General features: G+C 43.5%; 1 protein-coding gene across 3 annotated transcripts in view; it reads right to left on the bottom strand.

Moving 5' to 3' along the window:
• The window catches only part of KHDRBS3 (KH RNA binding domain containing, signal transduction associated 3), a 738,992-nt gene that overhangs the window by 106,835 nt on the left and 618,050 nt on the right, over positions 1–14,107 (bottom strand). For all 3 annotated transcript variants that reach the window (XR_003854946.1, XR_003854947.1, XM_029592068.1), the window contains exon 8: positions 3,100–3,158. Coding sequence is in view for 1 of the 3 variants with exons in the window: in XM_029592068.1 (XP_029447928.1) it covers positions 3,100–3,158 (59 nt within the window). In the remaining 2 variants the exon portion in view is untranslated. The remainder of the gene's footprint in view (positions 1–3,099; positions 3,159–14,107) is intronic.

Here is a 14,107-nt window from a genome sequence, read left to right as displayed (position 1 = left end):
CAGAGCTTCTTCTTCCGGACTGGTAGGAATTGGTTGAGAGTTGACTAACCCTAGCTGTAGAGAAGTTAAGAAGCCTGAAAAAGCTGTAGACAACTGGGCTATCGCCTGTTGATCTCCTTCAGGAATTTGTGGATGTGATGGAATTGGAGAAGGCTGTCGAGGTGGAGCAGGAACCACAGCCAATAGTATGTCAGCACTTCCTGTATTAGGTTGGTGCTTGTGTACTTGCATAGGTTGATGTAATTTCTGTCGTTTTACCAGAGGCTCTTCTAGATGTGGTAAAGCACGCCTTCATTTCGAAATGGAGGAAAGATCTGAAAATATTTCCTGAGAGGAAGAAGATGAAGGCGAGTATGAAGATACTCTGATCAAGTCCTCATCATCTGAAAAAATGTGTGATTGTACTCGGTGTGTAGCATGCTCCTGAGGCAGTAATATCGAACCAGAAGGAAGTATGAATTCTTCTGGTTCAGAAGGAGTAGTGAGAACTTGAGATGTAGTAGGCTTCGATGACGATACCGTAGCAGACGTTTGTGATGATTTCAGAAGTAAAAATCGTTCCGCACCCAGAGTAGAATGCTTGGAGGGTCTTATTTCTAATTGCCTCACTGGATGTGTCGATTGTGTCGACTTGTGCCGGTGCTGGGAGTTGTCCCTGAGTCGAAGCATGCGCTGGGGTCTTCTTCGGCGTCGAATGTTGTGTCGACCGATGCTCTTGAGGGTGCGTCGTGTAGCGCTTCGAAGAACGCGTCGAATCATGCCTCAGGGGATGCTCCGATCGACATACTTGGGTTTTCAGCGATAAATGCGAACGTGTCGACGTAGTTTCTTCTGGTGCATGGATCGCCGACGCAGTTTTGGGTCACCCGACGCTCTTTATTGGTGTGCGTCCTTTTTTTGACGCATATGTGGGCTCAGCAGAGTCTCCACGCTGATGCGTCAATACCTTTGATGATTTTTTCACTTTATGATGTGGTTCCTTATGTAAGGAACTGAGTTCTAAAGAAGTTGCCCTTCTGACTGAAGGGACATGCTTCGGCCTCGGCCCCAGGGAAGAGTGAGCTTCCGACCGGGGGGGGCATAAGAACCAGATGATGACATTTTTAGCTTGTCAATTTTCGCCACTCTCTGCCTTTGCACCCTCGGCGACATCCGACTACGGTGCTGGCACACTGTCTGGTCATGGTCGGGGTCTATGCATACATAACAGGCCTCATGTCCATCCGTGATAGACATTATCTTCCCGCAAGTGTACGACTTGAATCCGGACGGTCGCGGCATGACTAAGTTTTAAGTTTTGTCTTTCCTACCCGAAAGAAGCGATGAAATGTTTTTCTATTTTTTACAAAAAAAACTGAGGAGAGTCGTGGCTCCGCGTGCGTTACCGCTCATGGAAAAGACAGACTGAGGAGAAGCTGTCTTCCTGTGCAGGAACACACGCACAGCCACACAGAGCACAACTATGTATCAGCTTTGAGAACGTTCCGCCTCAGACGCTAGACTGACAGTCCCATGACAGCATGGCTAATTCAGCCCTGCTATCGATGGGAAAAAGGTCTACTTTATTAGAAGAGATATGCTAGACTGTAATGTGGAATTCTGCTCACACATTCACTAAATACTCATGTCTTGACATGGTCTTTCGGATTCTAGGTTTAAACTGTCCTACCTACAAGACTTGCTTTTAGAAAACAGCCCATCTCTCAACCTCCTATGGTCCATCTCTGCTTATTTTCAGGGTTCTATTCCTGTTCTAATGTTTATGCGCTAGAGTTTAAAAAAAAAGATAAAAGGAGCGTGCGGGCGTACATGTGCACGTGCTACCCGGTGCGCACATATGTGCGCGCAAGTTATAAAATCAGGGGTCGGCATGCGCAAGGGAGTGCACAATTGTGCACCTTGCGCATGTCGAGCCACGCTGCCTTCCCCCGTTCCCTCCCAGGCCGCTTTGAAATCGGAGTGGCCTGGAAACAAATTTCCTTCCCCCTAACGTAACCTCCCCCCCACCTCGACCTTTGTCTTACCTTTTGCACCTGCCGGCAGCATGCCGGGAAGCCTCTGGCTTACTAAAGGCTTACTAAAGGGGCTTACTAAAGGGGTGGTCCAGGGGCGGGGCCTCTGGCCCCGCCCCTGAACCACCCCTTTAGTAAAGCCCCGGGATTTACACACGTCTAGGGGCTTTACGCGCGTTGCCAGGCCTTTTGAAAATAGGCCTCGGCGCACGTAACCCTTTGAAAATCTGGCCCAAAGCTTTTTTTTTTTGTTAAGTTTTGCCCATAGGCATCTTTCCCCTTTTTTACCCTTTCCTCCTTTTTGACCCTTAACTAGGTAGCTCATACGTGTGGATCAATGTTCTGTTGGCTACCATATAAAATGTACCTGTTTGCATTTACTTTTGATGGAAACAAACCAAAGAACCTCAAATCTACTCACCTCTACATATGGGAGTTGTTTCTAATCCATTTCAACTAATTAAGTTATGCAGTAACCTGGTGCTGCAGAGGAAGGCTCCTGTTCATGTTCAAACTTTCCCAAGAAAGCTCTGTATGATGCCAAGTGATACGCAATGCAAGTAATGTGTGTAAATAATTCTACTACTATCTGACTAACAATAATAGGTAAAAAATTGCACTTTTTGACAAAAAATTGTGTAAATAATGATCATGTAGTAATTTTCTGTTTTTAATGAATACCAGGTCACTGAGACTCAATACATTTCACTTCAAATTATATGCCATAAATTGCCTATGGCAGTAATTATTGCTGCAATAAGGAAAAGCCAGTAATTCCTTAGCAACCTAACACTTTTCAGATGAGAATTTTCAGAGTTAATCAAGAACATAAAGCTACTTTATGAATGTTGAATTGAAATGGGTATTTAAAGAAGGTATCTACTAAGGAGATGGTCCAATATATAATGGAAAATTTTAATACCACCTATATTAGGCTCAGATTTAATGATGGATTATTCTGTTAATACAGTACAGAGTGTTCAAGATATATACAAATATGTAAATCCTTGATGTTGCTGTATGAATTTCACACCAACTTATTTTCATACTTCCTGAAATATCTTAGTAGTTCAACTTACTTACTCACCATAAGAATCATATGTGTCCTCACCAATTCCATGACCATAATCATAATAATCAGCTTCACTGTAAAAAAAAGAAAAAAAAAAGAAATGAAAGATCAGTATTGCAAATTTAATTGTTCACCAACAAGCTTTTAAGCCATAATGCAAACAATAATCATGTTTACTAAGTTATGCAACAAAATTTGCTTTACTTTTCAAAAATAACCTGAAAGATGAAGCTGTACCCATAACACATAGCTGTACACTTAAGTTATCACTGTGGCATTGTATAGATTTAGATAATGGTTCCTCTTAGTTACTGGGTTAATAGTTCTTCACGATTTCTGAATCATTACAACTTAATTCATTAAAACTAAAAGTCTAAGAGTTAACTAGCAAGATATAAGTATTCTGCGGTGGGTGTATGTGTGCAAAGAGAGGGCATATGAATTTGGCATTTTTTCTTTCATTAAAGCAGTTAGAGAACCATAAGTGAACAAACTGTTCAACAAACTTATTAGTTTTCTCTGCTTTGGTTTACAGAAATTAAAAAAATAATAAAAGCATTCATGACAGGTATGGCAAATTTTAGAATTCTGAATGTAGGACTGTGAAGGAATAGATAACAGTTTGTGGAGGCATGGAAGGTAAGGTGGGGGAGGGGTGAAAAAGCACGATTGCAGAGAGCTGTAAAGGAGCATAAGGGGGTGTTAGAGATGGTGTACATCCAGGAACAGAAAATTATACTGAGCTGGGTGTGAAGAAATAGCTGGAGAAGAGTAGATGATTTTTAAATGGGAGGAGTATATACGGGAGCAAAAAACTTGTGGAGAGAAGAGTATGAATGTGAGGAGGCAGGCTCAGTGTGAGAGGTGTGGAATAGAAGTCTGTGGGAGTAGAATGGAGCATAGGAATGTCAGCTTGGAAACAGCATTGTTGTTCCTCTGTGGTCCCCCCTAGGAAACATTGTGGAAGAGAATGGCAGCAAGAAAAGTAGCTTGTAGTCAGCAGGGGAGGAATTATGGCTGAAGGGGAGGAGGAGTGGGCAGTCATGTGCAGGCTTTAGGATGGGGTGAAAGAAATGCTAGGGGTGTATGGAGAAACCAGCATTGGTGGGCTTGTTGAAGAGGTGTTTTGGGTGGGGTGAGCTGGCAGTATCCCGCAAGAATTTTCAGCAGTTAATATGTGAGGGAGGTGGGGTGGAAGATTGGGTGACAGTCTTCACTTTGCTCCTACCTATCTCCTTGATATCATTTTGTGGGATTGAGGTAATGCTACGACATGGTAAATTGTAATTTACCAATTTTAAATTAAATTGAAATCTGCTCAGGCTTGCAAAATCATCCTAGATTTGTCAAAGCTACATGGCATCAGACCTACCCATCCCTAATTGCATTATCTAGAACACATTCTTATTGTTTTAAGTCTCAATTGTTTCATTAATTGAGACATTTTCTCTGCATAATTAAAAAAAAAATCAGTTTTCATATTGTGACTTCTTTATTAGCTTAACTTCTAAAGGGTTTCTCTCATATGCAAACTGTAGAGTGCTTTATGAATCAGACTCATGTGTGTTCTGATTCAGTCTGCTTTATACATACTACTTAATAGTCTTGCACTATTTTTTGTTACATTGAATATAAACTCCAGATTGTTGTTTCACATGTTAGGAACAAAATTTTGGCCACTTCAAAAAACCACTTGCCTGTAATAATTAGTCCTGGGGGATTTCTGCACCACTGCGGAGCGCATATTTCTCCCTTTGCACAGAAATTCCAGTTTCTGCGCAGAATTTGGAGCAGACCTCACTGTGCCACAAGCAGACCCCATCCTGCTTGCGGCGAAGAGCAAGGAGGTCCCGGTGTGCCACATGGCGGCGAAGAGGAAGGAGTCCCGGCGTGCCATGTGATGGCGAACAGGAAGGAGTCCCGGCATGCCATGTGGCGGTGAAGAGGAAGGAGGCACTGGCACGTCACGGTGAAGAGGAAGGAGGCCCTGACGTATTGCGTGGCAGCAAAGAGGAAGGAGGACCCGGTGTGCTGCGGCACGGTAAAGAGGAAGGAGGCCTCGGCGTGTCACATCATGGTTAAGATTGAGGTGCAATCATGAGCGAAGCAGGCCCCGTAGTGGTTGTGTGAGAGGCCGAGAGGCTGTGTGTAGAGGTATGTGTTTAAGACTGCAAGCGTGTGTGTATGGGAGAGCATGAATAAGAGTGTGTGTGTGCCAGAGAGAGGGAGTCTTTGTGAGGAGATTGTGAAGGAATGTGTGTGTGTGTGTGTGTGTGTGTGAGAGAGAGAGAGAGATTGGGAGCTGGTGTGCGTAAAATAGGGAGTAAGGATGCTTGTTTGTGAGAGAAGGAGCCTGTGTGAAAGGGTGTGTGTGTGTGTGTGTGTGTGTGTGTGAGAGAGAAAGATAGGTAGCCTGGGTGAGTGTGTATGCAAGAGAGAGGGAGCTTGTATGTGGGAGTATGTATGTGCAGGAGAGAGAGCCTGTGTGTGTGAGTGAGAGAGAGGGAACGAATGTGTAGGGGTGTGTGTATGAGAGAGAGAGATAGGTAGCTTGTGTGAGGGTGTATGCATGAGAAAGACAGGTAGCCTGTGTGAAGGGGGGAGGATGTGAGAGAGGAAGCTTGTGTGAGCGTGTGTGTATGTGTGCGCGCGCGAGAGAGGGAAAATGTGAGTGTGAGAGAGAGGGACAGAGGGTGCCTCTGTGTGAGAGGCAGTACTGAGAGAGGGGTCACAAACTCTGGGAGTGGATATAGAGTGGAAGGGCTTCAGCCTAGCAGGGAAGGGGAGAGATAGTGGAGGGTAAAGACGTTTGGGGGCCTGAGAAGGCAAAGTGAAAGGAGACTGGCCAGGGGAACAGGGAGAGAGGGAGAAGGGGCATTCTTACAATGTACTTCTAGGGAAATTCTTCTGAAAATATTTAAAACTCTACCTTAAACTAATACATTTTTTCTATATTATATTTTAGATGAATTACTTAAAGATTGTCATGTATATTGTGCTATTTTAACTAATATAAAGTATGCATAATTTTCAATTTTTGTGCACAGAATTTTCAAATTGTGTGTGCAGAATTTTCAATTTATTTGCGCAGAACTCCCCCTGGAGTAAATAATACAGCACAATAAAGATAGAAGCAAGTGTCACAAATGAAGTATTCATATATTACTCAAATAGCAGTGTTTTAATTTATATCATTAAAACACAGGAGAAATTTAATAAAGTTTTAAAAATTATTTATCACAACATTTAATTTAATGTATTATACAGATATCTATTTAACGATTCTTACAAAATATCTTTCATAAGTACAATATGTACACCAATACCAAATATCGCACCACAATCCACTTCATATTTAAAATGGAGAAATGCCTTACCTGATAATTTCATTTTCCTTAGTGTAGACAGATGGAGTCAGGACCAATGGGTATAGTGTACTGATAGCAGATGGGAGAAGAGTCAGATTTCAAAGCTGACGTCAGCCTACATATACCCATGCAGGAAGCTTAGCTCTTCAGTATTCTCCTCGAAAAGCAATTGTGGATATATGTGTGCTCTAATAACTTGATTAGCTTGGTTAACTTGATAAACTAGGACTGGTTCAACTGATTTCCAAATTGGAGACCACCGACACCCAGCAACTAGGGTGTCTTGAACTAGGGGTAATACCTAGTTTACCAGCGCTTGTCTTGTTCTCGGTGTTTGTCACCCGGGTTTTTCGGATTCCGGGGCAGCCATGGGCGGGATGCTGAGTCCATCTGTCTACACTAAGGAAAACGAAATTATCAGGTAAGTAATTTCTCCATTTCTTAGCGTGTAGCCAGATGGTCTCAGGCCTAATGGGATGTACAAAAGCTACTCCCGAACAGGGTGGGAGGCTGCTCTTGGCCCACTTAGTACTGCCCTTGCAAAGGTTGTGTACTCCTGGGCCTGGACATCCAGGTGGTAGAACCTGGAGAAGGTGTGTATGGAGAACCTCGTTGCCGCCTGACAGATCTCGGCAGGCGACAGCATCTTGGTTTCCACCCAGGCCCTTGTAGAATGGGCCTTGACTTGTAGAGTTCGAGGCTTCCCTGCCTCTACGTAGGCCCACTTGATAACTTCTTTGATCCAGCAGGCTATAGTTGCCCGCGAGGCCGCTTCCCCCTGTTTCTTTCCACTGTGAAGGATGAATAGGTGGACCGTCTTTCGCACAGATTCCGATCTTTCCAGGTATCGGACTAGGAGTCTGCCGATGTTTAGATGTCGAAAACGGTGTGAGTTTTCCGAATCCTTGTGTTCGTCTGGAGATGGCAGAGAGATGGTTTGGTTTAGATGAAACTGAGAAACCACTTTCGGTAGAAAGGAGGGGACAGTGCGTAGCTGTATGGATCCCGGTGTGAACCTGAGGAACTGTTCCCGACAGGATAGTGCTTGAAGCTCAGAGATGCGACGGGCTGAACATATTATACCAAATCTCAAAACCACACCAATGAATTTGGGAATAGAAATATATAACAATACTTTGTATAAACCAAGACCTCATATATTGGATCAGAAAGCTTATAAACTCAATAGCTCTCACTGAAATTCAGTAGGAATTTACCACATAATTATTTTCATCTGTGGTTTTACCATATTTATAATCATAGGTCTTGATTATACCTTTTTATAATTTTTTAGTGAATAGCACTTATCACACTTATCTTATAGGTTGAGTAACCAAGAACGCTGAAGGAGTGATCGTATATCCTAATGCCAGACACTGCTCATGTTTCTTTTAATGCTTCATCAGGGGCAAAAATTCAATATGATTGTTTCTACAATAAAAATACAAAAACCAGGTTAATCAACTATAAAATCAGACTTCCATACATTATTGACATACATACGCTCCATACTTTTGTACTGTCACCCTTTCCGTGCTTTCAGTGTTTCCCAAAAGTGATCCTCCATCTTGTTATTCCTCGGCAGTATTTAAACCAACCTACGGATTCTGACAAAGCCAATAGGAACTTTTGCGTCCATGTCAAACCAATGCTGCAATGCGCTGTGTGTGTAACGTCATACTAATGTTGCCCAATCCACTGCATCGTTCATGCCATGTGGGCTTCGGGCGGATAATTTAAAAATCCATTTTTGCTCGATAAAGTTCAATTTAGAAGAGGGGCTGCCAATCAACCTTTTTTAGGCAGAGGCAGGAACAGATGGCCATCTCGGACTTACAGAAGACCGTACAAACAGGATCCTGTATCACAAGCTTACACACAATGGAAGGGACCTCAAACAAGGTCCAAAACGCGGTACAATCAGCCGTCATAAATATATCTCAACATCAATTGACTGCAGCTCAAGAACAAGTATTGAATTTAGGATTATCCTTCGTTCCATATAATACTCATAAGGCATTTGAAAGTTGGATATCCATTGCTCGCTTTATACGGAAGTTACAGATCAAATTATATTGTGCATCGAATCAGATACCAGCAGATAATGTGTCCATAGTAAGACCTAAATCTAAGTGGGTACCACCTGGACCAATTGAGTCAAAAATTTGTACCTTTCGAGATTTGGTTCTCAAAGATATTGAGACCATGGAAACATCATCTAGTAAACATTATGATAATATGTCTTTTACTCAGAGGTCAGCATTATGGGAGATAGCTAATAACCCCCAAATAATTGTTAAGCCTGCAGATAAAGGGGGCAATGTAGTAATTCAAAATAGGAATCAATATATACAGTCTTTACATGATCATCTTTCTGACAAAAAATATTATCAGTTATTGAGTTCAGACCCTACTACAGATCTTCAAAATTTTATTAAAGAACTTTTGGATGAGAAGATGACACCTTTTCTCACTTATAAAGAACGACGATTTCTAATGGTACAATATCCAAGAATACCAATTCTATATGGAATCCCTAAGATTCATAAATCTATGTTAAATCCTCCATTGCGCCCGATAGTCTCTAGTAATGGCTCGCTTTTGGAACCTTTGGCTATTTTTTTGAATACATTTTTACAACCCCACGTTGAAAAGATGAGATCATTTGTAAAAGACACCACGCAGGTATTAAATAAACTATCTGCTTTTGACCAAGTATTAGATTCAACTATTTTGATTTCAATGGACGTTGTATCTTTGTACACTAACGTTTCTCAAGATACAGCATTGGATATAATAACTGAGACATTGGGGAGTTCTCCCATTTCTAGGATACCGGTGTCTTTTTTGCTTCAAATTGCAAGATTAATTTTGAAGCATAATTATTTTCAATTTGAGGGTAATTTTTACTTACAAATCCATGGCATTGCTATGGGGTTCTTGGTGGCCCCTTCCATTGCCAATTTGGTGATGAATCAATTTGAACAATGGTATATTTACACATCTTCTTTTTTTCAACAAATTTCCTTTTGGATACGATATATAGATGACCTTTTATTTTTTTGGTCATCAGATGAGCAATCTTTGAAGCAATTTTTACAGTGGGTAAATAAGATAGACCCACATTTAATATTCACGTTTCAATACAGCAATAGCCATATTAATTTTTTCGATATTTCCTTAATCATAAAGGATAGTCAATTGTATACAACAATACATCGTAAGCCTATTGAATGCAATAATTTATTGAGATTCAATAGTTGTCATCCTACAGCTTTCAAGAGGGGGTTGCCTATAAGTCAGTTTTTTAGGCTAAGGCGCATTTGTTCTAGTCATCAGGAATTTAAAAGCCAGGCAAGAGACATGGCATATAGATTTTTTGAACGAGGATATCCTTACAATGCTGTTCAGAAAGCTTATAAACGCGCAAGATACTCAGATCGTTCAACTTTGTTGGAATACCAATCCAGAAAAAGTGTGCCTTCAGATGTGTGTGTTCAACACTCTGATAAATCTCATTTGATAGTAAATAGTATCAAATGCCATTGGCATATTTTACAGCTTCATTCCACAGTATTTGCAGATCTTCCACTCTTTTCTTATTCACGGGGCAGAAATATAAAAGAATATGTGGTTCACGCCGACACTGATTTTTAGATACTGAAGTAAAGGATGGATATCATGATGGGTGCGGACAGTGTGATATGTGCAGCCTATCAATGACTGGAGTAGATTGGCAACATCCTAACACGGGCACAGTATATAAAAAAAGATTGGTGACTAACTGTTTATCCACCAATGTGGTTTACTTAATCCAGTGCCTGTGTCCGTCCATTTATATAGGACGCACAAGCAGGCAGATTAAGATTCGTCTGAGAGAGCACTGCAGCAGGATCAACAGGCTAAATATTGAAGCTCCGATGGTAAAACATAGTGTTCAGAAAGATCATCAATTTCAACAATTAAAATGGACAATTATTGATCAAGTAAAGTACCTTGGTCGAGGATGTGATATTCAAACTAAATTGAACTTTATCGAGCAAAAATGGATTTTTAAATTATTCGCCCAAAGCCCACATGGCATGAACGATGCAGTGGATTGGGCAACATTAGTATGACTTTACACACACAGCATGTTGCAGCATTGGTTTGACACGACGCAAAAGTTCCTCTTGGCTTTGTCAGAATCTGTAGGTTGGTTTAAATACCGCCGCGGAATAACAAGATGGAGGATCACTTTTTTGGGAAACGCTGAAAGCACGGAAAGGGTGACAGTACAAAAGTATGTAGCATATGTATGTCAATAATGTATGGAGGTCTGATTTTATAGTTGATTAACCTGGTTTTTGTATTTTTATTGTAGAAGCAATCATATTGAATTTTTGACCCTGATGAAGCATTAAAAGAAACATGAGCAGTGTCAGGCATTAGGATATACGATCACTCCTTCAGCATTCTTGGTCACTCAACCTATAAGATAAGTGTGATAAGTGCTATTCACTAAAAAATTATAAAAAAGGTATAATCAAGACCTATGATTATAAATATGGTAAAACCACAGATGAAAATAATTATGTGGTAAATTCCTACTGAATTTCAGTGAGAGCTATTGAGTTTATAAGCTCTCTGATCCAATCTATGAGGTCTTGGTTTATGCAAAGTGTTGTTATATAATTCTATTCCCAAATTCATTGGTGTGGTTTTGAGGTATGTTATGAGATACAACGATTGGGCAGTTTTGGGGTAAAAAAGGGCTGAACATATTGCCACCAGGAACGCAGTCTTCAGGGTTAGGAGCCGTAGTGACAGACCACGCGTTGGTCTGAAGGAAGTTCCCTCTAAGAAGTCTAATACCAGACTGAGATTCCACAGGAGCACCGGCCACTTTAAGGGTGGTCGGATTTGTTTGACCCCTCTCAGGAAGCAGGAAACATCTGGATGGGTTGATAGGCTGATGCCGTCTACCTTGGCTCTGAAGCAGGCCAGCGCAGCCATCTGAACCTTGAGGGAGTTGAGGGACAACCCCTTGTTCAAGCCTTCCTGCAGAAATTCCAGGATCTTGGGAATTTTGACTGTCCGCGGAAGGATCTCGCGGTCCTCACACCAGGCTTCAAATACTCTCCATATTCATATGTAAGCTAGTGATGTGGAGAACTTGCATGCTCGAAGTAAGGTGTCAATCACTGCCTTAGAGTATCCGCTTTTCTTTGGGCGCGTCCTCTCAAGGGCCAGACCATAAGAGAGAATCGAGTCGGGTCTTCATGGAGGATCGGTCCTTGCCTGAGCAGGTCCCTGGGTGGAGGTAGGCACAGAGGGTTCCCTACAAAAAGTCTTCGCATGTCTGCGTACCATGGCCTTCTTGTCCAGTCCGGGGCCACTAGAAGTACTAGTCCCCTGTGGTATTCTATCTTGCGGCTGATCCTGCCCAGTAGTGGCCATGGGGGAAAGGCGTACAAGCAGGTCTTCCTGTGGCCAGGTCTGGACGAGGGCATCGATTCCCCAGGATTGCGGTTCTCATCTGTGGCTGAAGAACTTGGGAACTTGGGCGTTGGACCGGGTTGCCAGTAGATCCATGGCTGGGGTTCCCCAGCGGTTTACTATCAACTGTAAGGCTGTAGTCGACAGCGTCCATTCCCTTGGGTCTAGACTCTCTCTGCTGTTGTCTTTTCTCACGATATGTGAGGCTGAGACACCTTGCAGGTTTGTTTCCGCTCACGCCATGAGAGGGTCTATCTCCAGGGACACCTATTGGCTTATGGTTCCTCCCTGGCGGTTAATGTAGGCAACTGTCGTGGCATTTTCTGACATGACTGACAGACTCGCCCTGGAGTCTGTGGCTGAATAGTAGACAGGCTAGTCTGACAGCTCGGGCTTCCAGCAGGTTTATGTTCCACCCCGCCTGTACCTTGTCCCATTGTCCCTGGGCCATCAGTACCTGACAGTGGGCTCCCCACCCTCGCATGCTCACATCCGTGGTGAGCAAGATCCAGTTTGGTGGGGACAGTCTTACTTCCTTGCTCAGATGGTCCTCCTGTAGCCACCATTGGAACTGGGTCTGAACCTCTGCTGGTAGCTGGAGCTGAATAGAGTAGTTCTGGGACGTCTGGTTCCTTCGTGACACTAGGGAACGTTGTAGTGGGCACATGTGGGCCCTTGCCCATGGAACGACTTCCAGGGTTGATGTCATGAGACAGAGGACTTGGAGGTAGTCCCATACCTTGGGGCGAGCATAGTTCAACAGTTTTCATAGCTGGCCCATTAGTTTCCTTCTCCTTGGCGGGGGAAGGACAACCTTGTCTTGTTTGGTGTCGAACCGGACTCCCAGGTACTCTAGCAATTGGGAGGGCTGCAGGCAGCTCTTGGCTGTGTTGACGACCCACCCGAGATTCTTGACTCTGGTGGTCACATGGTGACTTTCCTCTGGGGATTTTGCCCTGATCAACCAATCGTCCAGGTAAGGGTGAACGAGGATTCCTTCTTTCCTCAGTGTTGCCGCCACCACCACCATGATTATGGTGAAGGTCCGAGGGGCGGTAGCTAGTCCGAAGGGTAGAGCCTGGAACTGGTAATGATGGTCCAGTATCGCAAAGTGTAGGAAGCGCTGATGGTCGTGATGGACCAGGATGTGGAGATAGGTTTCGCATAGATCCAGTGAAGTCAGGAATTCTCCCAGCTGTACTGCCCTTATGACTGAGTGTAGGGTTTCCATGCGGAAGTGTGGTACCCTCATGTAACGATTGACGGTCTTGAGGTCCAGGATGGGCTGGGACGTTTCTTCATTCTTGGGAACGATAAAATAGATGGAATAGCGACCAGTATTTTGTTGGCGTTTGGGTACCAGGGTTATCGCCTTTAGGCTGAGTAATTTGCCAATGTGGTTTCCACTGCCGTCCTCTTGGAGAGGGAGTGGCACAGTGATCTCACAAATTTGTCTGGAGGGATGCTGTGGAAGTCCAGACAGTATCCCTCTCGAATGATGGTTAGGACCCACTTGTCCGACGTTATCTCGACCCATCTTTGGTAGAAGAGGGAAAGTCTGCCCCCTATGACTACTTCCTGTGTATGGGTCTGCTGATTCTCATTGTGGGGTGTGGCCGGAGCCTGTGTCTGAGCCTGCTCCCCTCTTGTTGTGTCTGTTCCGAAAGGACTGGGCCCTGCCTGCGGGGCGAGGTGCTTGGTAGTATGTGTTCTTGTATGGTCTGAAGCGCTGGGCTCCTCTGCCCTTGGTTCTTCAGGGGGAGGAACGCTGGTTTCTTTTGTTCCTGTCCTCCAGTAGACGAGGTACTGGAGATTCACCCCATTTGTTGGCTAACTTCTCCAGTTCACTTCCGAACAAGATGGATCCTTTAAATGGCATTCTCATGAGAGTCGCTTTGGAGGTCGCGTCGGCTGACCAATTTCAGAGCCATAGTTGTCTTCTGGCTGCCACTGTGGAGGAGACGACCGACTGAGGTGCAAACTAGGTCCGAGGTCGCATCCGTGAGGAAGGATATCACTGGTTCTAATGTTTCACCGGACGTAGTGAGTCTCTGGAGAGAAGCAAGCAGGCACGTGTTACTAAAACGCAGTAGGAAGTGATTTGCAGGGTCATTGCTGCTACATCAAAGGACTGTTTAAGGATGGCTTCCTGACGTCTGTCTGGGGCATCCTTGAGT

This window comes from Rhinatrema bivittatum, chromosome 2 (assembly GCF_901001135.1).
Source record: "Rhinatrema bivittatum chromosome 2, aRhiBiv1.1, whole genome shotgun sequence".
In the NCBI taxonomy this organism is placed as follows: Eukaryota; Metazoa; Chordata; class Amphibia; order Gymnophiona; family Rhinatrematidae; genus Rhinatrema; species Rhinatrema bivittatum.
This window is presented reverse-complemented; position numbering and strand designations above follow the sequence as displayed.